The sequence below is a fragment of the Pleurodeles waltl genome, chromosome 3_1, assembly GCF_031143425.1.
Source record: "Pleurodeles waltl isolate 20211129_DDA chromosome 3_1, aPleWal1.hap1.20221129, whole genome shotgun sequence".
Taxonomy (NCBI): domain Eukaryota; kingdom Metazoa; phylum Chordata; class Amphibia; order Caudata; family Salamandridae; genus Pleurodeles; species Pleurodeles waltl.
Genome location: NC_090440.1, coordinates 1,787,320,919 through 1,787,346,389, shown reverse-complemented (window position 1 = coordinate 1,787,346,389; position 25,471 = coordinate 1,787,320,919). Strand labels below are relative to the sequence as shown.

Genomic DNA, 25,471 nt, shown 5'->3' with positions numbered 1-25,471 from the left:
TTTCCCTCCCATGTTTTTTGCTGACTGAGTGGCCTTAGGACTCTGGGCACTTTCAATGGACTGCAGTGAGTAAGTGTGCACGCCCTTCCTAAATATGCCAGGAGGGGTCGCTTACGTGATTGGTTCAGGGGTTGTACCCAGGTGTGCCCTGTAAAAAGGTACACCACATACCCAGGGCAGGTACAGTACTTGCTACTAGAGAGACATTGCACTGAGTGTGCCACCCACCAGAAAAGCCTGTCAAGTATGTATCTGGCCTGACAATGCAGGCCTGTGGAGGCGTAGTTGCGCTGGTGCTCAGGTTGGCACTTCTAACTCTGTAGCCAATCCTGAGTGGGCCCACTGCTACCCCTGAAACACCCCCTGAAGGGCAGGGCAGGTGGTAGACGGACGTTATGGGCAGGTACACATGGGTGTCCCATGCCCCGGTAGTGAAGAACCCCTATGTTGGTTTTCCCTACCTAAGGGATTGGCTCTGCCCACAGGGTTTTGCTGATTCTCTATACAGTGGCCTTAGGGCCCTGGACACGTTCCCACCGTAAGTACAGTGTGAAAGTGAGAGTGCATTTCCTACATGTGTTGGGAAGTGACGCTGGCAAGGGTGTGCATGCGTGCCCACTGGTGTTCCAAACATGTGTTGAGGATGTCATAGAAGGCCTGAATGTGCACACTTGCACCTATGGTGTTCTTTAACATGAGTCCAGCCGGTCATAGCAGGCCTGTGTGCGCACACTTGCACCTATGTTGTTTTTAAACATGAGTCCAGTCTGTCATAGCAGGCCTGTGTCTGCACACTTGCATCTATGGTGTTCTTAACCATGAGCCCAGCCTGTCAGAGCAGGCATGTGTGTGCCTTTACACCTATGGTGTTCTAAAACATGTGTCCAGCATGCCAGTGCAGGCTTGTGTGTGTGCAAGGGCACATATGACCAGGGAGTGAAGAAGACTCATGTGTGTTTTCACTACCAATGAGAGCTGCTCAGCCCATAGGTTAACATGGGGGAAGTTTACAATTACTCCTAGCAGCAACAGTGGATTGCAGTGGAGCAGCCTCATAATGACTCCTATCATTGAATTAGTCGTGACAAACCCCTTCCTATGGTAAAGGTAGTTTTGTCCATAATAACTTCTAGAAAGTCGGCATTTCTATGCTCTAAATGCTTTTGTGTACTGTAGGAAGTTGGCTCTGTATGCACCATTTCAAAGTAAGGAATAGTATGCACAGTCCAAGGGTTCCCCTTAGAGGTAAGATAGTGGCAAAAAGAGATCATACTAATGCTCTATTTTGTGGTAGTGTGGTCGAGCAGTAGGCTTATCAAAGGAGTAGTGCTAAGCATTTGTTGTACATACACAAGCAATAAATGAGGAACACACACTCAAAGACAATTCCAGGCCAATAGGTTTTTGTATAGAAAAATATATTTTCTTAGTTTATTTTAAGAACCACAGGTTCAATATTTACAAATAATACTTCAAATGAAAGATATTTCAAGTAGGTACTTTATGAACTTTGAATTAGCAAAATAGCATATACAGTTTTCACATAAATGACATATAGCTATTTTAAAACTAGACACTGCAATTTTCAACAGTTCCTGGGGGAGATAAGTGTTTGTTAGTTTTTGCAGGTAAGTAAACCACCTACGGGGTTCAAGTTTGGGTCCAAGGTAGCCCACTGTTGGGGGTTCAGAGCAACCCCAAAGTTACCACACCAGCAGCTCAGGGCCGGTCAGGTGCAGAGGTCAAAGTGGTCCCCAAAACGTATAGGCTTCAATGGAGAAGGGGGTGCCCGGTTCCAGTCTGCCAGCAGGTAAGTACCCGCGTCTTCGGAGGGCAGACCAGGGGTGTTTTGTAGGGCACCGATGGGGACACAAGTCCACACAGAAAGTACACCCTCAGCGGCACGAGGGCGGCCGGGTGCAGTGTGCAAACAAGCGTCGGGTTCTCAATAGAAATCAATGGGAGACCAAGGGGTCTCTTCAGCGATGCAGGCAGGCAAGGGGGGGGCTCCTCGGGGTAGCCACCACCTGGGCAAGGGAGAGGGCCACCTGGGGGGTCACTCCTGCACTGGAGGTCGGATCCTTCAGGTCCTGGGGGCTGCGGATGCAGTGCCTTTACCAGGTGTCAGGTCTTTGAAGCAGGCAGTCACGGTCAGGGGGAGCCTCGGGATTCCCTCTGCAGGCGTTGCTGTGGGGGCTCAGGGGGGTCAACTCTGGCTACTCACAGTCTCGCAGTCGCCGGGGAGTCCTCCCTGAAGTGATTGTTCTCCACAAGTCGAGCCGGGGGCGTCGGGTGCAAAGTGCCAAGTCTCACGCTTCCGGCGGGAAACGTGTGTTGTTTCAAAGTTGCTTCTTTGTTGCAAAGTTGCGGTCTTTGGTGAACAGAGCCGCTGTCCTCGGGAGTTCTTGGTTCTTCTAGATGCAGGGTAGTCCTCTGAGGCTTCAGAGGTCGCTGGACCGTGAGAACGCGTCGCTGGAGCAGTGTCTTTAGAAGTGGGGAGACAGGCCGGTAGAGCTGGGGCCAAAGCAGTTTGTGTCTCCGTCTTCTCTGCAGGTTTTTCAGTTCAGCAGTCCTCTTCTTCTTAGGTTGCAGGAATCTAGTTTCCTAGGTTCTGGGGAGCCCCTAAATACTGAATTTAGGGGTGTGTTTAGGTCTAGGAGGGCAGCAGCCAATGGCTACTGTCCTTGAGGGTGGCTACACCCTCTTTGTGCCTCCTCCCTGAGGGGAGGGGGGCACATTCCTAATCCTATTGGGGGAATCCTCCATCTACAAGATGGAGGATTTCTAAAAGTCAGAGTCACCTCAGCTCAGGGCACCTTAGGGGCTGTCCTGACTGGCCAGTGACTCCTCCTTGTTTTTCTCATTATCTCTCCTGCACTTGCCGCCAAAAGTTGGGGCTGTGTCCATGGGGCGGGCATATCCACTAGCTGGAGTGCCCTGGGGCATTGTAACACGAAGCCTGAGCCTTTGAGGCTCACTGCTGGGTGTTACAGTTCCTGCAGGGGGGGAGGTGTGAAGCACCTCCACCCAGAGCAGGCTTTTGTTTCTGTCCTCAGAGAGCACAAAGGCTCTGACCACATGGGGTCAGAAACTCGTCTCTCAGCAGCAGGCTGGCACAGACCAGTCAGTCCTGCACTGAACAATTGGGTAAAATACAGGGGGCATCTCTAAGATGCCCTCTGTGTGCATTTGTTAATAAATACAACACTGGCATCAGTGTGGGTTTATTATTCTGAGAAGTTTGATACCAAACTTCCCAGTATTCAGTGTAGCCATTATGGAGCTGTGGAGTTGACAGACTCCCAGACCATATATTCTTATGGCTACACTGCACTTACAATGTCTAAGGTTTTGCTTAGACACTGTAGGGGCATAGTGCTCATGCACCTATGCCCTCACCTGTGGTATAGTGCACCCTGCCTTAGGGCCGTAAGGCCTGCTAGAGGGGTGACTTACCTATGCCATAGGCAGTGTGAGGTTGGCATGGCACCCTGAGGGGAGTGCCATGTCGACTTAGTCTTTTATCCCCACTAGCACACACAAGCTGGCAAGCAGTGTGTCTGTGCTGAGTGAGGGGTCCCCAGGGTGGCATAAGATATGCTGCAGCCATTAGAGACCTTCCCTGGCATCAGGGCCCTTGGTATCAGGGGTACCAGTTACAAGGGACTTACCTGGATGCCCGGGTGTGCCAATTGTGGAAACAATGGTACATTTTAGGTGAAAGAACACTGGTGTTGGGGCCTGGTTAGCAGGGTCTCAGCACACTTCTCAGTCAAGTCAGCATCAGTATGAGGCAAAAAGTGGGGGGTAACTGCAACAGGGAGCCATTTCTTCACATGTACCTTTTTAAATTCAACACTAATACACACTGGAGGCCGCACATCTGTGCATTCCTCAGCAACAGCGAAAAACCTTGGGCACACAAATGGAACGATAGCTCATTTGAGGGCCTGGGTGGATAGACTGCAGGGAAAGGTTTTGACACTTTGCCTTTCGCGGCCTGATCATGGCCCCACTAAAGATTAAGATCTGCATTCCACGACCCCATGACATCCAGGACTGCAATTTAAGGGAGACATTTGTTGTTCAAAGGGGAACCCTCTGAACCTCCTCCAACTTCAAAGGCACACTAGAGTATAACTACTGGTGCCACACAACAGAAAACTAGAGATACGCCTGTGGAGACGCAGGACCTGAGGTACTGGACTGTGTGGTGCACACTGCCAAAGGAACCTGTTGTTCACAAGAAGTAATTACTGCCCTTTGAAAGGGACCATGCACACTTCCTGAATCGTGGCTGGCCTTGGCTGATTGCCTGCTGCTGTGTGGCACCCCGAAGTGTGCTCTCCAAGGGCTTTTTCACTTGCCCCCTGTTCTCTGGTGGCGGTTTCAGGGACATCAAAGTCTCCAGCGAGGGACCTACACCTTCTACCATGACATATAGAGAGCATTTCCCTCTTAAGTGCCCACATCATCTGCTGGATTCCACTGGATAGCAGCAATGTAAGTATGGGATGAAGTTCTGTGTCTGGAGACCAGATTGCCTGGTGTGGATCCCTCAAAGTACTGCCCGCATTCAGGGAGTGTTGCCCTTCATCGTGGAGCCTCGACACGCAGAAACATCTTGGTGGTGGTGAGCAGATTCACCGGTTGCAGGACCCCATGTGGCCCACTTCGTTGATCATGCCACATTTCTCTCGTGCAACACGCCAACTGCATGCTCATTTGGTGCAGTGTCCAATTCACAGGTTGCAACCCTCAGAGGTGGGGGCATACCAGTAGCAGTGTTGCATACTACCTCATGTGGCGCTGCTGAACTTGCGCCTGTATGTGTGACCAGAATTGTCTGGTGCAACTCAAGGCATCGCGCACCAGATGGTGTACCTCATTCCACAGAATGGGGTGGAGGGTGGGGAGGGTGTGTGTGTGTGTGGGGGGGTGGGGGGGTATTGTCTGGTGCCACTCAAGTCTTTGTGCACCAGACGTTGTGCCCCATTGCCAGCAAGGGCACGGAGAAGCAGAATTGTGTGATGGGGTGCACGTCTTGGCAGGACGCTATGGTGAATGGTGTGTGTCCTACAGTGACCCTCCCCCAATGCTTGGCAGAACAGAGCCTGTGCCAGGCACGGTGCGGAGACCTTTGAGTGAACTTCCCAAGTGGGGGGTCAAACTTCCATTTGACGACTGCTGCCTGATAAGTCTGATATCTATTCTATTCACCCGGGCCCCTGAATAAGTGCAACTCTGGCCACAATTGGCCTAGTACCTGGGGATAGGTTTCTTTCATCTCCAGTCCATGAGGCAGGGTAGCAGAGGTTGGTAGAAGGGTAGAGGAGGGTTTGGGCCTACAAGCTCTGCAAGTACAGTAACAACTGACCTGACTGACATCAGTGCACCCCATTAGGGTGGTGGGATCGAGTGTGTGTGAATGCATGTTATACGAGCCTGCCTGATATCTATGGCACCAAGTAGCGGTGAGGAGTGACTGTGTGAGAGTGAATGCCTGTCTTCACCATCACCGCATACACGCTGTTTTCTTACCAAAAGATTATCACAGTTGACATTGATTTACCGTGCGGCCTAGACCCACGAGGCTATTCAAAAGTGCTGTTAATTATTGGTGTGTGTATACATTGCTGCTATCAATGTGAACCAGGGGGCACCCTATAACTATGTGCTATTGAATTGGAATAATTGCTAGGGTGGATCTCGCACTGACAATGTTTAGCACCGCATGACGGTGCTGGGAGGAAAAGTGGGATTGTTCCCAAGTGTACATATTGCTGGTGTCATTTTACCTCGATTGGGCCTAGTAATGCCAGTGATATTTCTGAACGTGATTTATGCCCAGAAGTACATTATTTACATGTTGTTTCAGTTAATGTGTGTCGAATACAAATCTTCTTTACATACACAATGTGTGAAGTCTCTTTTGTGACGCTCAGGGTATTTATTGTGTAAGAATGTTGTGCCAATGCTGAACACTTTGCCCGTGTGAACCATCATGATCGGACAGGAGAAATATTCCTGTGCAATCCTGTGAGGGTGGTTCTGCTACTAGTATAAAATACGTGGGAGGGATGCCATTTTTTCTAACTACAAACATTCAGTAGGGTCCACCCACAAACACATTCCCACACTCACAAAAACACACTTGCAACAAACAAGGTCACTTCACCCACCTCTCACTCACCAAACACTGTGGGCCTGATTTAGAGTTTGGCGGAGGAGATTACTGTGTCACAAACATGACGGATATCCCGTCCGTCGTGTTACGGTCCCATTATATCCTACGGAGATTGTATAAATATGGCAGACAGGATATCCGTCACATTTAAATCTCCAAACTCTAAATCAGGCCCTGTGCAACTCCAACAAACACTCCCAAATACACTTCTAGCCCTACATACACACAAGGGACCCATTACTCCTACACAAACTCAAACCACATATCACCAAAAAAACACTATGCAATACTGCACATATCCATATTGCCTACAAACACCCCCTTCCTTTTTACACAAAATCTTTCAACTCACTTTTGCCTGCTCCAAATACTGTCCCATGCCAGTGTTCCTAATACAATCCCCCTCTCCATTTCAACCACAACACAGACCAAGACACTCTCTACACTCCCCTCAACAACTAAAACCACCTTTTACGCCTACACAGTATAAAACCAACCCTCCTATTCCCCATTTATCCCCTCTCACACTGAACCGAGATCCTCCTCTAAAACACATTCCCAACCCACTCTTCTTCAACATCCACACCTCCCCAATTTTTCACATTCAGATCCTACACATGAAGTCACTACACAAATATCAGATATCACTTCTCTACCAAAAAAAAAAAAAAAAAAAAGAAATCAAAGGAGCTCTCTTCTTCACAACAAATCAACATCCAGTTACAAATCCAATATATATCAACATCCATCCCCTCTGCTCCTCAGACCAACACAAACAACACACATTCTATACCAGCAACAGCTCACACTTTCCAAACTACAAAGACATCAACAACTCACTCCACAAACACAACACTTACTTACCCGCCTAATATTCAGTGAAGAATTCAGAGCCAAAAAACCTGACCCTCATATGCTCCACTACCACCTCTCACTCCTTTTCACCTTCAACATATGCAAAAGAAAGCAACTCCATACCACTATTCATAAGCTGGCATCCCCTTGTCTTTTGCACAACAACATTAAGCTTTTAAAAACATCTCCAAAGCCTCATATAAGTTTGTTGGGCGAGGATAACAGTACCTACAAATAACACATTTTCAATCCTGCTACAGTTAACACCATCACCAATAGTACACCTCATCCAACTTCAAAGACAATCTCCCGCTGCACAAAATCACATCACATGCAAAAGACATTCTTTACACTGCCTACTAATCAATGCCTGATACATTTCCAAAAAATAGTCCCACATCTTCGACCTATTGACAGATACAGAACCTGACTTACTCTTTATAACTGACTTACAGCTGGTAGAAGGTATGGTACCAGTATTGCATGAAGCTGTTGAGGACGTGTAGTCTTATACTTAAAACTAATATGAAATAGCTTATGTATTAATGTATAATAATGCTGCATAGAAAATTTATTAATATGTTTTTTCTAAATGCGTGCTTGAAATGTGCCCACAGGGAGTGGCCACCAACGTATATGATGACTAATGAAACTGATTAATAATGTTGAAATAATATATTAAAACATGATTATTGCACTAATATGAACAGTTATATACTTAGGTTTTGTTAGTAATTCATTGATGTTTAGGTAGCATGAGTCGAGGCCTAAGCTGCCTGGTCTCTATATTAAATGTGTTTTTCTAACGTACAATGTGCTGACTTGCTGAAGGACATGAACTCTTGTTTTTTCCAAAACTAGGAGATGAATGTAACCGTAATAGATCCGTTCTCATGAAATTCGACTTGCTTGTAGAAACATTTAGCCAAATGCAACAGTGTAGATTGATACCAGGTACAAGGTCGCCTAAACCGGTACAGACAATGGAGCCACTGACCGAAGATGTGCAAAGAAACACGAGGGTATGAAATCATACCGGACATTCAACCCATTGAAGACGTCAATCAAAAGGACCAATAAACTACGTGAGAACTGGTATGGGGTGACAATTTGGATTACTTAATTAAAACTCTATTGGAGGGAGATAGTGGGGTACCAACCCCAACAAATCAGATTTTAGGGGAATGTACAACGAAAATGGTATAAAAACCCTCGACACCAGGAAGTAAATCAGAATATGAGGGAGATGCTGATGCGATGACCCAGTCACTTTGCATAGAGACTTTGCTGTTCGGTTCTTAGAACCATCCTTGTTTCATATTGCCCATTTACACTTTACCTCCTTAGGAGGGAAGTGCCCCTTTTACCCGACTTGCTGAATTCCCGGCTGATGGCGAATCAACTGATGTCCTGAAGACGAAGACAAATCCTGAATGCTGACTGAACACGGAGGGTAACTATGACAATGAAATTGTGATTGTCTATTTGCTTTTCCTTTCTAGGTACCAACTGCTACTTTTGTCAGGGACCATAGTTAGATGTTTTACAAATAGGTGTTATCAAATTATTTTGCATGAAGCCCAACATGCCAATGCCAATTCGATGTTAGATAAGGGGTTCACCAAGCTAATGCAAATAGACAAATGACTGATACACTGCTTTGTTGGATAATAATGCTAATGATACTCTGCTAAAGGTTAACCTATGTTGACGCCGTGTTATGTTCTAATCTTTGTGATTCTTGCTTTGATGAAATCTTATTCGAGTTTCCATATTACTACAATGTTGATGTGTTTTATGGTTTTGAGACTAATAAACCTGCTAGTAGAATTGTAATCAATAGGGAATAAATATTAAAACTCGTACTAAACTGGTGTGGTTATTCAGGACTGAAAGGTCAAGGTGGTTTCTGAGTCTTATTAATAATGTTATTGATGTATTGATTAATATGCTGATTAGTTGTCTCATCCTAAGGTGTCTTCAATCAGAGTCAAAAGATACATCGGCCTAAAACGAGTCCCAGAGCGTAACTTATTAGTCAGATGGGGACGTGTTCACACTGTCACATCAGGCTATCAAACTATGACACAAAATCACACATGCAAAGGAGTGGGATACTATGACCTCAATTCAGACCCTGACAAACAACTCCATAAAATGTAATGCAGTTACAGCCAAAACTAATTTTGTGGATTTTTTGCAAAACAACACTAATTTTGTGATTCATTCTAATTGCTGCGTTATTTTATTGTTGCAGAAGTAGAGTTCCCGGTATTTATAAAAACATTAAAGTATTGGATACAAGGCTTGTCTAATTAAGATCTGTGCAATCAATTTACCTGTTATGAAGAATTTTCCTTTGAACTATACAATACAAATTTAGCCATCCTTAAACGATATAAAGTGGTACATTAAGAAATCCTGCGAGATGAGGGACACAAGGCTACGTTTACCACGTTTCTCAGAGAGTCTACAAAACCTCTCATCCTTGGAGAAAAATACAAACATTTGTTTAGGAGGGTCAACAGAAACATTACAGGCTTCCAGAGGCTTGAGTTATCAAAACTAATGTTTCCTCTGTGACCTAATTAGCCTTATTGTTGTCTCAAATACTTAACTCGGGCTTAAAGTATGAGTTTTTATGAACAAGAGGGTTTCAAGAGCTAATTTTCTAGAAACCTTCGGATCTAAAAATGTGCCCGTACGTTTTTAGACTAATAGCCCTCTATTAAGTACTCGAGGTAATATTCAGTGTCAGGCGAGTCATGGTTTCTATCTGCATCTCGGGCTTCAGAAATTAAACTCATTCTCCAGCTAAGGTTACCATAGCGAAGAAGTACGCTTTGGCAACTCTTGAAAAAAACGAAGCTTTAATGGTCACTTGCCACAATCTGCCATAAATAGGCAACATAAAGTTACACCAGGATGCTCAGAAGTGGAAACAGAAGGCTGCTAAAATGTTCAAAATGACATCAAAGAAATAATTCTACAGAATTATGGGAGTTCAGGCAAGGTCGTGGGGGAGAGTAGGGGAAGCAGGGGGTCACCAGTTTGTGAAAAATCCGGCAGCTTTTGAATCACGATTCTGGCGACAGACAAATGCTGTGCTCGAAGAATAAATAAAGAAAAGTCTTCCCTTGTTCTATATCCACCTGTAATGATTTATTACCGTCGTGGGGTCGGGATTTTCTAAAGCCAGTTAAAACAAGCATTTGCCACGCATTTGGGTCTCGCGTTTGTTCGAATTAGAGCTAATAACGTTGTAAATTCCTAACTGGGGTTTTCTTGCCACATAAATTCCACCTAGTCCAGGACTCTTAAGTCATCATCGGCACTGGTATAGGCATGGGACACTTTAATAGGTGAGGGATAGGCCAGTAAAACACCGAGGCAATGCAGGGAGGACGGAGGAAGCAACAGCGGACAAGGGCCGAGGGTGGGATGGATGAGGGGGCAGTGGGGACGCAATGAGGGAGGGGTGTAGGACTCCTTCTTAAAGCCCTTTACTACAGCATAATGAAGAATTCCACGAAATTACCAGGGGTTTGATGCACAGCTCAACCAAGGAATGACTATGAAAATCTCATGAAAGGCAATGGCTAAATGGGGCTGATCACTAACCCATTCTTTCTATACTTCGTATTATACTTTTTAAAGTATTTATGACATGGGGTCTCCCCAACAGCAAAGGTTGTCTGTAGTGACAGCAAAAAAACAGTAAAGGCAGAAAAACAGCAACAGTCAAGGGTATGGACCTAACTACTGCTCTTTGGAAGGGACTACAATGCTTTACACATTTTTCATTTAATGTTAAAATCCATTTCAAACCCTTTCTGTTTCCTGAGACATTACATAACAGACCACTATTCATCCTTGGGGATGCAAAGCGGACAAGTTGAAATTCTTACGATAAAGTCCAATGGTCTGAAATGGATCATTCAACTGTAATGCAGCCCAGTCATGTTGTGTAACTGCTTCCTGTTTCTCCAAAGCAACATTTTGTGGGAGTCATACATTCACAAGTGTAAAGCAACAGTATACATTATGGGAACATTACTGTCAATGCAGTGCCTCAGGTGAGCCCTGCAGAATGAAATTAGAATTTCAATTATGGCACTGATAAACGGCATAATGCCTTATAGTTGAATCGTAAGTGTGATTTTTCCATCACTAAAAACATAACTTACGTTTTGCTCACCAGTCTTAGGTTTAGCAAACTTTTTAACTCCCAATAATTTCTCAAAAGATTAGTTTAAGAAGTAATAAAAGCAAGAATGTTATCAGAGAAAGTCAAATAAGCAACCAGACGTTTGGTTGGTATTGCCCTATATACAAATAAAATCGATCAAAACCGTCATGTCGCTTTTTGCGGCGGCTCTTTTTACTACACCTTCTTGGATAGAGGCACATTTTTACTTTAAAAGAAAAGACGATGATGAGAAGTACCTTTAGTATCGCCAGACGTTCTTATTTCAATCCTTTTTTCTAATACAATTCCAGAGTACTGTGTTATTACCTAAAGAACAGAATGCGATTAGTCGCACAGAAAAAAAAAACATTCCAACAACTGCGCACGAACATTCATTTATTTAAAAATCTAGAGTAAACACCTGTAAACAACTGGAAAAAAAACAGCAGTCAAGACAGGTAGGAAAACACGTGCAGCAATAAAACAAAATAAAAAAAAGAAAAAGAAAAACTTGTTCTGATTTAGATGACCGGGATACAATTATGCTAGATCTGTTCTATAGCACAAATACTAACCATCACTTCCACTTAATAACAGTCTACATCTGCCACCCTCCCAAAATGGTAAAACGGTTTTCCTATAAAGCATATTTTTTGTGACTTAGAAATCATTACGTACAGGCCAATTTGAGTGTGTTTCACAGGGTTCCTGCTCTCAGGCCCAGCCCCCTTTCTTGACATGAGGGAATATTCCACAGCATGATGGGCCAACTAAGGAGTAGTGTGATGGGAAGAGCAACCGGGGAGCCAAAGGCGAGGGTTGTTGTTTCAGATGAGCATAACAAAGAACAGAGGAAGCATTTACAAAGTAAGACTCCAAAGAGTGTACAAAGGATTCGTTCAAGCCAGGCCTAGGAGAGTACACTGATATCACCATGCCCCTAACGCCATTCATACATAAAGAAGCAAATAGCTGAATGGTAGAGATCTTTACAATACAAGACACAGTTCAAAGAAATCCGACGCCTCTTTTCCCCATTTAGAAATCACACACATAACAAATGAATTGTGCGACGAGAACAAAGAACAGGGCCGCCTCACATGAAACTAGCTGGCAGTCAACTACAGCCTCAACAATGGCGGGAAGACAAACAATAACCACACAGGATTCTCAGCCTGCAGAGGACTGCATACATGTGGCAGGCCAATGTAATGCAAAAACGAAGGTGCTAACCATTAATGGAAAGTGGAAGCCACGGAAAAGAACTGCAGCCACTAACATACACTACAAATATTATTCAAACAGAGATCACCAATGGGTGTGATCAGACACAGGCGCGCTGACATAAGGGGGAGACTGGTATGGTCACTTGATGGGTAAAGGAAGCAAAGAGGAAAATCTGAGAAGCTGAGAAAACCTATGTAAACATGCAGATTAAGAGTTTCAAGGAAGAGGTGAAAGCCACGCCCCCGAGGTTTGGAGACTGATCAGAACAAGGTATTGAACGAGCATCTGGCCACCAGTAATGAAGGCGGGAGCACATGCTGATGTTGTGTGAGGTGGTCTAACCAGCCACAAGAACCACCATCCGTTGCGTCACTGCTACCTGCATATGCCATGTGCTTTGGCTTATTATTCTGATCCCAGACACTGACAGTAAGAACACAGTCAGAGAAGAAGTAGAACTACATTTTAAATGGGACACATATTTCTCTGTATCCTTTGCGTCTTCATCCCCACCGATGGGCTGTTTTGCGTATGTATACCGCAGGAACGTCAATTGTGTATCTGATGACGGGAGGCACTGTGTGATAGATAAGTACGGTCAGACACTTCTGACGTGCATCAGTGAGTCCTGGAGTTTGTAAGACCTTGTGGTGCAACCGCAGGAATACAAGAAATAGTACTCAAGGGTGTAGACCCTCAGACGTAAACTGCAGGGTTGTGTCTACCACAGGAGATTTTATCAGCAGTTCAAGGCGTAGAAGAGCAATAAAGCATAAACACACACAAATTAATGGACTGCTATTACCAGACACAAAGGGAAACTGATGGGACCTGTCTGCCCGGAGGAGAAACGCATGGATATCAAACATTAAAAATGAAAATTTCTTGATGACTCGCGTTTATTAGTAATGAGCAGTGGATAAGGAAATAGACCTTGACTGGATGCAACTCCAAGATCTATAACAAAATGATCTAACTTATTGACAAATGTGGACTGAGCAGGGGCTTTTGTTAAGTGCTGTAGCTGGCATGGTGGGTGAGAGGTGCAACTCCTAGCTGTCTTGTATGGGCGGGAGGGTGAAGGGAGTGAGCACAACTGGATTACCATACATAGAACTGCTGCACTAGGTCAGACTATGAGGTGATCAGTGATGCCTAAAACTTAGGTACCGATACAAGGAAGAGCGAGTGCAGGGACAGCAACATAAAGAACTATGCCCGGCGCCAAATAGGTGCAATTTCACCATGGGGGATGCACACATTAAGACTAATGGAAAAAAATACAGCACCTCGAGTGTACAGAAGGTAAAAGTTTACTTACCTTGTTACATCACTTTGTGCCTTTAGATCCACATGCTTTGCACATTTCTGTCATCTACCGTTGATTGGAAGCTTGCAAGTTGTTTTCCTTTGAAGAAGTTTCACGATACAGGATATTTTGTGTCTCCTCCCTTAGTCCACATCCACCAGGACAAAGACTACATCTCAGATTCTTTTTCCCACAGGGGTGAGTATTTTCAGTGAAGAGCATTAAGGGAAGATTGTGAAGGCATTTAAAAGTTCAAAACATATTGGATCTTCCGTCATGTGTTGTTTGGACTATACTTTAAATCTTCAGAACTGATGGAGAATTATTCCACAGCGGTCAGAGCCCCAAGGAAAGCACTGGGACCTTACTGTCCTTAAACACTGCTAGCGCAGAATCAACCTTCTCCTATTTTTTTTAACATGTTTATTTATTGCATTTTTGAAACACTTATAACAAAGGCATTAAGGTTACAATAGGTTCGGCAAATATTAGATATACATAGGCATATTCCTATGTTGAACTACTTCATTCTAGTAACAAATAGTGAATCACTTAGATGCTCTTTACAACCACAGATTGTCTAGGGGCGTACTAGGGAGAGAGGAGGAGGCGATTTTATGGGGGGGGGGGCGGAGATCCAGCAGTGAATGAGGGTGTGGCAAAAGGTCTTCGTAAACAGGAGATCATCTCCATGTAGCCTGGAGAAAAGGCTAGGAGTCTGTGGCCGTGGATTCTTGGGAACCTGAGGGATAATCAATTCATCATGAAAGTAACATCTCTCATCCCTGAGCCATCGGGCAGTGTTGTAGGGCTCTGGCCTCCTCCCGGGGCAGGGCTACTGCTCTGTAAAGGTATTCTGCCAGAGCTCTGGGCTGGGCGGTGCCTGGCTTTTTCAGAGTGACATGACCAGCTTTTTGGATATGGTGAGGGCCAGATCCAGGAACTGAGTCATTGTTTTATGCTTACGTGAGTAAATGCCTAGGGCGCCCACCCCTCAACTTGATGTGTTACCCGATTTAACACAAGTAGGATTGAGCTCCAGTATCCGTGTAGTCTGGGGCAGTCCCAAAGCATGTCTCAGGCACCCCCAGGGGTCCCACATCTGGTACAGGTGTCAACAGCTGTAGGAACTATGCAGGCTAAACGTTCCTGGGAGAGCTATGCCCTATGTAACTATGTATATAGTATTGGATTATTTTAACCTAGCATTTACAGAGACCTTCCGTGGGTATGCCAGGGCCCTTTTCCATCCTTTATCGTGAAGTGGCCTATTAATGTCTGTCTCCTAGGCATCCCTTAGGGAATGTAATGTTGTTGGTGCGTGCAATCAAAGCACGTTGTCGGTGTGTGCAATCAAAGCCAATTGATCAGCTTGCAGCTTTTGCCCATCTTGTGTAATGTTTGTAGGAGTTGGTGTGTGTCTGGTTCCGTTTCGTGTGCAACCCCAATGTCTCCTAGAGCTACCTTCAGGGCTGCATAAAGGAGGAACTAGCCCTCAGGAGGGAATGTTGTTTAGCCAGAGTGTCAAATGGCATTAACTGTTCATTCTGAAAGAGGTCCACTAAGATGGTCAGTCCCTTCTCCTCCCATACCTGTAGTTGTTGGCGAACAAGGTGGTCCACCCGTGGTTGGGATTCCAGCCAGTGGAACCGCAGGGGCATAGGCAGAGGGCCTGTAAGGCAGAGCGCCTTCAAAAAGCAAGAGAGGGCCACCCTCAGGATATTAGAGGTATCTTGAGAGGGTCGAACTTGGGTAGAAGAAGCCATAAGAGTGCCTCAAGGGTCAGTGGGGGCCCTGCTGCTCCTGTGCCCTCCAGGAACCTGCCTGCCTGCCAGTATGAGAGCCAATGCAACTGGGCAGCCAAGTAGTAGTATTCAAAATTGGGAGCCCTCAGTTCCCCCTGATCCAGTGCGAGCCAGAGTTTGTGCAAGGCGACCAGTCTCAGAAAATGGTGCTAAACAAGTTCTCCCAGGAGGACGTGTAGCTCACTGAAGAAGGTTTGGGGGAGAATTACCGGCAGATTCAAAAAAAATAGACGAGGCTGGGAAGTATCACCATTTTAGCTAATCCTAATCGGTCTGCCGCTGTGGGAGGGCCTTCCAAAAGGTCAGGTCCCTCCCCATCCCCCACTACTGTGACCGCTTCCCCCAAGTTACCAACAAGGAGGTCCGGGATTGTAGGATACATCTGGATACCCAGGGATCGGAATGCAGACAGCTACCAGCAAATAGGCCCCACCCAGGTTGACTCGCCATGGGGCTTCTTCATGTTGCAATCGGAAAAAAGCATGGTGTGTCCCAACTAACAATAGGTCATGGCACTGAGCCAAACTCTGTCAGTAGAAAGGTTGTGGGTGTGAGGTCAGAGGTGATGTCTTTCAGGTATAAAGGAATGTCGTCTGCATACAATAAGTTGGCATGGTTGCCATTTGGCAGATGGACTCTCCTGTCCCTCCCTCAATGGACATACTAGCGCCAGCAACTATTCTACAGTGAAGAGGAAGGATGCAAAAGAGCAGCCCTGTCTGGTGCCAGGCCCAACTGGGATGGAGGTGTACAATATGTGGATAATTTTTGGAAAGTAGGGGCCAAAGCCAAATTTTGTCAGGACTGCAAATAGCCAACAGTGCGGTCTCATAATTTGAGCAATCTGGGAGCAAGCTCTGTCTGAAACCTTTTTAAAATTCTGCTGGTAGGCCATCCATCCCCAGCGATTTGCCGGTAGACAACGCTGCCATTGCCACTTTGTAAAAGGGATATCGAGGTCCTCCCGGCCTATCAGAGTCTTAGAAGGAATATTTGGTCTAAAAATGCTTCCAAGTCGGCAGACAGATGTCTCTGTTCGAGGTCTACACAGATCTGCATAGTAGGAGTAAAGGCCGCAAGTATTGCCTGCTAGGGTGTAGTAGACACCCACTGACACCTCAGAGTGTAGTCACTAGAGGTAGTCTGGTCTCCCTATTGGCCAACCACTCCTGTAATCGTCCACATCGGTTCCCCTCTGAGTGGATTCTGGCTGAGTAGGCTGTGTAATCTAGACAGCGGAGGCACTCCAAAAGTTGCGCCTCCTATCAGAAGGGGTTCAAAGTGGAAAGGAGTTGGCCGTTCACTTTCTATGTACTACTGCTCAGCAGCATCCAGCTCTCGAAGGAGTGTGAGATTTACCCCGACCACTGTTTCTATGCATTAACCCAGCACCACTTTAAAGGCCTCTCACTCCACCTCTATGGAAAACTCTGTGACTTCAATGAGGTAAAAAAAAGTCCTGATCGTACATGTGAAGGCATCCCTAAACGGGGGGTCCTGCAGGGCCAAAGACCGTAGTCACCAGGTCAGGACTGAGAAGGCTTTTCTCCAACCACTGGAGACTCAGCAGTAGGGGGTTGTTATCGGAGAGCTCCCTGCCCAGATAAACTAATGAGGCAGTGAAGAGAAAATAGAGTATGAGCAGACCGTTGTGTCCAGGAGTGCATAAACCTGGTGGACTAGACAGCTGGGTTGAGGTGACACCATACGACAGTCAAGGCCTTTTCATATATCCACAGCTGTAAGTTTCTGGCTGCGGTAACTGTAGAGGCCGTAGGGAGTAGAGGATGAGGTCTGTCCAGTATGGGTCAAGAACTGTGTTTAAGTCCCCTCTCAATAGCTACAGGATATTGGCCCACTTAGCGAGGCTGAGGGAAAGCCACTGCACGGAACTGAGACTGTTCTGCGTTAGGGGTATATATCCTTCCTATTAGTAAGGGTTACCATTCAGGCGTGTTTCGCGTAGGACAAATTTGTCCTCCAGAGCCATTTCTTGCGACAGCACCTCAACCAGGGTCCTGAACCCTTGTCCATATAAGTGCACCCCTAGCTTACTCTGAGTGACTAGTTGTATATACCTGACCCTTCCCTTCCGCCTCTTCTGTAGCCGGACCCCTTCTGCTGGTGTAATATGCGACTCTTGCATCAAGTTGATGTGTACCCCCTTTCGCTTGAGAAAGGAATGAACACAGTAGCGTTTCACCAGGGTGTGCATGCTACAAATATTCCAGGATAATAAATTAGAAGATTGACATGTCATAGATACAAGATAGAAATGCCTCCCGTCTTTTGCCAAGTGGTGGTGATTATGGAGGAAAGCCTGGAGGGGGTGGTAGGAATGGTGCCCGTCTAGTTGGTAATAGTAGGGGAGCAAAGGTGGTAGACCCTGATGCTCGTGGATCATTTTATCAAAACACAGAACAGAACAAAATACTGCAGGCAACTAGGCAACGGCCTGTCACCCAAACAACTTATCCAGGACATCTCATGGGAGGGGAGGAATGAGAGAAAAGGCATCCAGGCGTGCCCATGACCGGCATATCTGCTACCTGTTAGCAAGGGTTACCATTCAAGCATGTTTCCAGAAGGACGAATCTGCCCTCCGAAGCCATTTCTTACGCTAACACCTCGACCGGGGTCCTGAGACCCTTATCCATAAAAAGTGCTCCCCCCAGCTTATGCTGAGCAGTTAGTTGTACATACCTGATCCCTCCAACTCTTCTGCAGCTGGACCCCTTCTGCTTGTGTGGTATGTGACTCTTGTATCAAGGCGATGTGTACCCCCTTGTGCTTGAGAAATGAATGAATGCCGTAAAGTTTCGCCAGGGTGTGCATGCTACAAATATTCCAGGATAATAGATTATAAGACTGACATGTCATAAATACAAGATGGAACTGCCTCCCGTCTTTTGGCAAGTGGTAGTGATTAAGGAGGAAAACCGTAAAGGGGGGGGGGGGGGGGGGGTTGGGCAGTAGGAATGGTGCTCCTCTAATTGGGAATAGTATGGGAGCAAAAGTGGTGCCCCTGATGCTCGTGGATCATTATAACAAATCAGAGAACGGAACAATAATACTGCGACTGTAACCGGGCCCATGGCAGAGTCATATAGATAAAGGAAGTAACTCCCATCCCATTTGAGTAAGGCAGCTATGTCCAGACCCCTATGAGGCCGACAGCTAGATTGGGCCTTGGCGGGGACCAGGCATGGGCTGTGGCCGAGCCAGCTACATAATATCATCCGCTGTTTGGGGAGTCACTCTTGGATGCAAGTCTAGTATGGAGGAAGCACGAGAGCTCCTATCCTCAGAGGCGTTTGATGTGGAATTTGAATGGAGCCCCAGGGTGTGGCAAAAGGTCACCACTACCTCCAGCACGCATTGACAGCCAGTGTTCCATTGGTGGTGCCTTTGGGGTTGCTCAGCACCCGGAGCGGCACTATCAGGTCTTTCGTCGGTAGTTGTTCCTACAGTTCTGGGTCTCTTGCCTGCCCCTGGATTCGACAGCACCTGGGATTCTATCTTCCAGACAATCCCAGGCTTCGGACAGTTTCATGAAAAAGAATGACTTGTTGACCACTTTCAGTTTGGAAGGGAAAAAGAAAGCATACTGAAAAGCCTAAATCTCTCAGCTTGTGTTTTACCCCTAAAAAGAATGCTCATTGACGTTGCACCGCCAAAGTGTAGTCAGGGAAAAAGAGGACCTGGTGGTTTTTGCGAGTATCAGGGTGGAGCAGCGGCCCGCCTTGAGAATCGCGCCACAGTCCTTGAAGGTTAGGAGATTGGCTGAAATCAGATGTGGTGTGTCCTACAGCGGAGGACGTCTCGCAGGGACTCAGTGGGCATGTTCTACTGAAAAAAACGTGGTGAGGTCTTCTGTCAGCACCAACTTTCTGAACCACAGTTTCGGAAAGTCCACCATGTTGGTGCCCTCGCTGCTATCAAGGAGGCCAATGATGCAGATTTTGCTGAGTCTGGCCCTGCCCTCCATGTCTTCTGCTCGGGCCTCCAAGAATCTCACTCTCTTTTTCTCTCTGAGATCCCACAGTTGCTTCTGAAAGTCAAACATCTGGGGCTGAAAATCAACTAAGGACTTCTCGGAGAGGGCAACCCGCTCGGACAGTTTTTTATGATCTTGCCAAAGCAGATTAATGTCCTTGGCCACTGCATCTACTTTCGTTTGCGGGCGTACACTGGAGGTCTCGATCGCTGCCAACATAGCATCTAGTTTATCTTGTCCAGGCAGAACCCCTGCATCTTGCAAGAGAAGCTCTGGCGACCTTGTGGGCAGCACCTACGATTTAGCAGGTCGTGTGTGCACCCCATCACGTTTTACAGGTCTGATATTGATCAATATGGAACAGCTTCCCCCTGCCCCAGGGTCTACAGCACAAGCTATAGGACAGTCCATCGCAGGTGGACTGTACTTCAAATGGCAGTTGCCAGCAGTCGAGTAAGCTCTCTGCTTTGCACCACCCCTCTCTCCAGCTCTGTAGGGTCCACTTGCCTTGCTACCGGGTGGTCCCAGGCAAGGAAGCACAATCCGCCCCCAAGGTGGGGCCAAGCAGTGACCACCCCTGCCAGACCGGTCCCCTGGGACCGTTGAACCTCCATGCATCTGAGTCAGCCACACAGGAAGACCAACAACTTGTGGCCACGGGGCCCCAGGGGTGCCCAGAACTGTGTGGCTCACGACTTATGGGCTCTCCTTTGTGGGGTTCTCCAATGGGCCATCTCTGTCTAGATGCCTTCTCTTGGGGGGGGGAGGAGACTCCTTGAATAGCAGGCCCAAAGTCCTGTCAATGTGGCGATAGCAGCAGTGACGCTTACCGTGCAAGGCTGAATTCCTCCACCCTCCAGGCCGGTACAGCTCAGGTGGGCCCCCTCCTCAAAAGGACCACAGCTGGTGCTATAATTCTGAGATTCCTGCAACTCGTTCCTCACTGCTCTAGGGCTTGCCCCAGGTGGCTTGTGCTATGCAGAAGGGGCCGGCTCCAAGATCCCCTGGTCCCACTACCACAATCTGCCCCAAGCTACAGCTGCTAACAGCATCAGGGATGACCCGTTGTCTCCACAAATTGCTCCAGAGCCTCGGATATTGTTATAGCTCCTCTTTACATGGATTATGCAGGTGGGGAGTCGCTCAATGTGTCAGGATTGTGCTGAATTACTGGTACGGTGTTGGGAGCTCATGGACTAAATATCCACCATGTTGCTTGGTGCAGTCACACCCCATCAGCCTTCCCTTCAAAGAGAATAAAAGGGCATGTCCATCAGTGATGCCTGCATAGCACCACAACATCTGTTTGACATTATCTAAGCATGTCTTTGAAGCAAAACAATGGTGCTAACTGCTCAGCCAATACGGTCTGTGATGTCTAAGCCTGCATAGGTAATGTACTTCACAGCATCTTGCCTTTAAGCAATTTCTGAGCTCAGGGTCCCCAATGTCTCAGATTGCCAGAAAGATCTCACTGGTTGTGATTAGTTTTTCTGCCTAACAGGCAGTGTGCATTTATAGACTTGTAGTGCCAAGCTGGAAAAAGAAAACATCTATTTGCCAAAAGCATCAATCTGTTTGGAATCTCCATGGGGGAGTAAGGTCGGCAATGAGTTAGGATTAATTTTACTGGTAGAAGCCTCACAATAACACTTCCAGGGTAGAGTACTTCATGAAGATCTTGGGGCACAGGCCCAGGTCACAGGTCTGGATCACCTGACTACTTGTTGACTAATGGGCAGACAAGAACATGGTTTCAACCACATACTCGTCAAGGTATTCATGAGGGCATCTTTGAATGGAAGCAAGGGCTCCGATGTCACAGTGCCAGCTTGGAGAACTGTCAGAACATTTGTTTTAATCTCAATGGAGAACAACTTTAACTCTAGCATTTCAGCAACCTTCCTCAACACCAATACAAATGAGACAATTACTTCCGTTGAAGGCCCAAGTGATGAGCCCAACTCTATTTAGGAGCGGTGTCAAGCGCACAAGCATTTTATAACTCAAAGTACAAGGCATCATAAGTAAAATGAGAGGGGAATAAGCCACCCATAGCCCCATCATCATCCTGTTCTTGTACAGAAGAGTCAAAACCAAAAAGAAAATGGAGCCTCTGCTCATAACAGCATTGTGGCAGAGGCGTCAGGCTGGAGCCAGGTGGCATGACGACCATTTCACAGCAAATCAGGAGAGCTCAGGCTGACTTCAGTTCAGGGTCTGGCATGGGTGTAGACACCGGGCTATCAGCTGGGGCCTGTGGAGCCAGCAATGGCAAAGATGCAGCAGAAACCAGGATGGACCATGGGACTAGACTGAAAGCCTGTCCTAGAGTCGGGAGAGACTGCATCAGTGGGAGGACCTTCATGAGGCAAGCAGACTTTGGAGCCCAAAAGCGTAACAGGAGCTGGAAGTGCAATAAAGATTTCAAGTAGGCCTACTTAAAGGCCTCTATCTGCTGCGAAATCGAAGATAGCCTGGGGAATTCGGGGAGGCACAGGGAACACTTGAGGTATTGGTTCCACAGCAGAGGAAACTTCACAGAAGTGCTTCTCAAGTCTTGATGTCCTTGCACCTTTGCTTAGAGCTGCGGGATGGGGTCGAGTCCCACTTTGCTTTCTTGTGCTTGCTTTTGGATTTTGACTTTGACTTATCAGTCGATTTTGAGCAGGAAATGGAGCAGTTTCAGAACGGTCTTGTGACTGGGACTGGACCCAGAACCTGAACCAGTAACAAGACCTGTGGGATGTTTGCAACTTCTTCTTATGATCGACAATGTACAGTTTTATCTCCCAGTTTTGGCTGTATTAGGGTACATTGATCATACATTTGGTGTTGTGACCACAGCCCAGGCACTAAAAACACATCTCTTGCTACAATCTCGGTACGGCCTGTCGTTTTATGGGGACACCATTACCTAGCACAGTCTCTTTGCATAATTTCTAAACTTTGGGAAGACTGACAAATTCGGGAGTGGTGATTAAATCCACATCAGAACGTCGTGATGAAAAATCGAACTGATGTCAGCACACAGGGGTGGTGCTTATATGCAATTGCACTCTGTCATACCTGGGACAGCAGGGAGCCAGACACCACCACCATCTAGCATGTGTAAGAACTGCTGAAAAATTCACCAGATCCAGTCCAATGTCTGGGGATCTTCAAATGTGAGGAGCCTGCAATTAGACATATCCATAAGAAAGTATGCATCCTTGAGAGTGAGGGCCTTCAAGTGATCCCCAGTGCACAGCAGCAGAATGTTGTCCTGCGGAGTTATTATGTGTAACTGCTCTGACTGGATGTAACATTTCAGCAGCCTGAGGTCTAGGATGGGATACAGAGTCCTGCCCTTTTTGGGGATCATGAAATATACACTGTAGGCTCCACAACCCTAAATGTGAGGGGGAACCATCCTCATGGCACCTTTGGCGAGGAGCGCTTCCTGTAACAGTCATAGATGGTTGCAATTCATTACATGACAACGCAGTAGTACGTTTGTTGGAACTGCATGAAATTCCAAGCAGTTCCCCTGTAGTACTACGGAAAGAACCCACCCATATATTTGAGATTATTTATTTCCTCCCAGTGTGTAAGGAAGAACCCCAAACATACCCAACAGGTGTTCCATGATCGGGGTAATGGTAGGCAAGTCACTCTTTGGAAGTTGAGGTGCGCCCCTGCTGAGCCATCTCTACTTTACCGCTTCCGTTGCAATGGTAGCCATCCTTTCTGAAGGAGCTGGATCCCTGCATGCCCTGCTACTACTGCAGCCCTGCCTCTGAGTAGGACGTTAATGATTTAGGGCTTCCTCTTGTCTGTTGAATACAAAGGCAGTCCTGGGTGTTTGGATCTGTAGCATGCCAAGGTCTTTGGCAGACTGTGTCATTCTTGGTCTTCTCAAACAAAAATCTACATGAGGGCCGAACTGATGCTCCTCATCAAACGGTACACTAATGGAGCTCTGTTGTACCTGGAGTGGCGTCTAAGCAGAATGCTGTTGTTGATCCCCCAAGGATGAAGTGTCAGGGTGCACTTAAAATACATGCTGAAAATGACCCTTCTGGGCTAGTCCCTGCCCCCTCCTGAAGTAGACTTTGGGGAGGTGTTCCAGCAAACCCCTATCTCCTCCCAGTTATTGCAGTCTTATTTGGAGAGCAGTTCAACCAAATTGGCAATCCTACACTGAGTGGCTGCTCTCCACTCTTTACCCGGAGAACGAACATCACATGTAGCCTGAAAGAAGGCCTTCTAGGTAGTTTGCAGCAACAGAGGGTCAGGTGGATGAAACCAGGTAATCTGGGGCCGCCTTCTACTGTATTTCTTCTAGACCCAGAGGGTGACAATTCTGACCTTGACCATGTCTTTGAAACTGGCCATGCTGCACTTGAACATACTTTTCAGCATGGACAGTTACCAGACAGATCTCTCAGACTTGAAAAATTATTGACCAGGAAATCACCCTCCTCCTTAACCATGTGGAGCTTGACCTTGTGGTATTGTGCTGCAGTCACTGAGAGGGGGTAGGGCTACAGATCTGGGTCCTCACTGGGATTAAGATAATGGTCCACCCAAGGCTCATACCCATCCCAGGTTTGAAAAGGTCCTGGTAAGGCATGTGAAACTTGTTAGGGGCCCCTTGGTCTGAGGCAGTATGGTCAGAGTGGAATTAGAACTGAGTGACTGAAGACATGGTAGAGGGCAAGGCCAAGGAGGTACTGGTGGTGTATAACACTGAGTTTGTGGTGTGTGAGGCCAAAGGGTAGGAGGTTGAGTTGGTGGACTAGTGGCCTTGCCCCTTACTTTCATAAGGATTGGGAAGGATCTAAGCTTCTCAGATATCTTCTCCTCAAAGAAGAGCCTCGTCTTCTTAGATGTTTGTGGCTGATCCTGAGTGAGGGGCCAAGGTAAGATATTCCCTCTAAATGACTGGTTGAAAATCATGCACAGCATGACATCAGGCACGTCAGAAAGCTCAAAGGTCCAGTCCAATTCCAACATCAAGGTAATTTTCGGAGCTGATCTCAGGGTGGTTCTCAGAGTCTGTTCAAAGCCAGTTTCAATGACAAGAATGGCTTCTTGAATGTTCTGGGTTGAGTCAGTACTGATGGGTGCTGAGGCCCCCTTGCTTGCCCCTTTTCTAGAGTCGAGGAGATCTCTCTGGATCAAGAGGCCTTGCAGACTGGAAAGAGACCTGAAGGTCAGTGCCTCTTGTGGCTGGCAACAGGGCTCAATACCAGACTTCCCTGGCAACAACGCTGGGCCTTGATGTGAGGACACTTTCATGGTTGATCCCAGAGAGTTGAGTATGCTGGAATAAAGGCTAGATGAGTGATCTCTGCACCAGAGCAAGGTCCAAGGACAAAGAGAAGTCTTCCAACTCCTTTGCCAATAAATCGTCTGAAGACAGATATGGTAGCTAGCTTCCTGTGTCAGTTAGCTACCTGAGGGCTCAGACTCTTATGCTTCAGAGCTGATGAAGTCCTTGTGTCTGAACAGCTCTAGGGTCTGAGGGTATTCTCGATGCTGCATCTTGTCATGTGCCCGCAGCGTCTGCGGTGGTAGTGGACATTCTTCTTAAAAGGCCTTCCACGACAGGAGACAGACTCCTCGTGCTCTGGAGATAATTCCATCAGGCGATTTTAGACCTGCATTCAGGGCAGGACTGGGAGGGTATCATCTTCATAATACCTTACCACAACAGTCATTCTCAATCCGAAGTGATTGAGAAAATTATGTCAACATTGCATAAAGTAATAGCTGATCTGGTGAAGAGTTCTTTATCTCTGAGGTCAAATCCTAGAAAACTGGCACAAAAAGTCACAGAAAAGATGTTATTGATCCCAGACTTGGCACAGGAACATCTGAACTCAATGGTAAAAATAAGGAAGGGAGACCTGGCTCT

The 25,471-nt window shown here is 46.7% G+C and overlaps 1 protein-coding gene across 1 annotated transcript in view; it reads right to left on the bottom strand.

Annotated features, from left to right (window-relative positions):
• The window catches only part of GTF3C3 (general transcription factor IIIC subunit 3), a 222,279-nt gene that overhangs the window by 126,964 nt on the left and 69,844 nt on the right, over positions 1-25,471 (bottom strand). Inside the window, exon 8 of the mRNA XM_069225852.1 lies at positions 11,489-11,558. Coding sequence (XP_069081953.1) covers positions 11,489-11,558 — 70 coding nt within the window. The remainder of the gene's footprint in view (positions 1-11,488; positions 11,559-25,471) is intronic.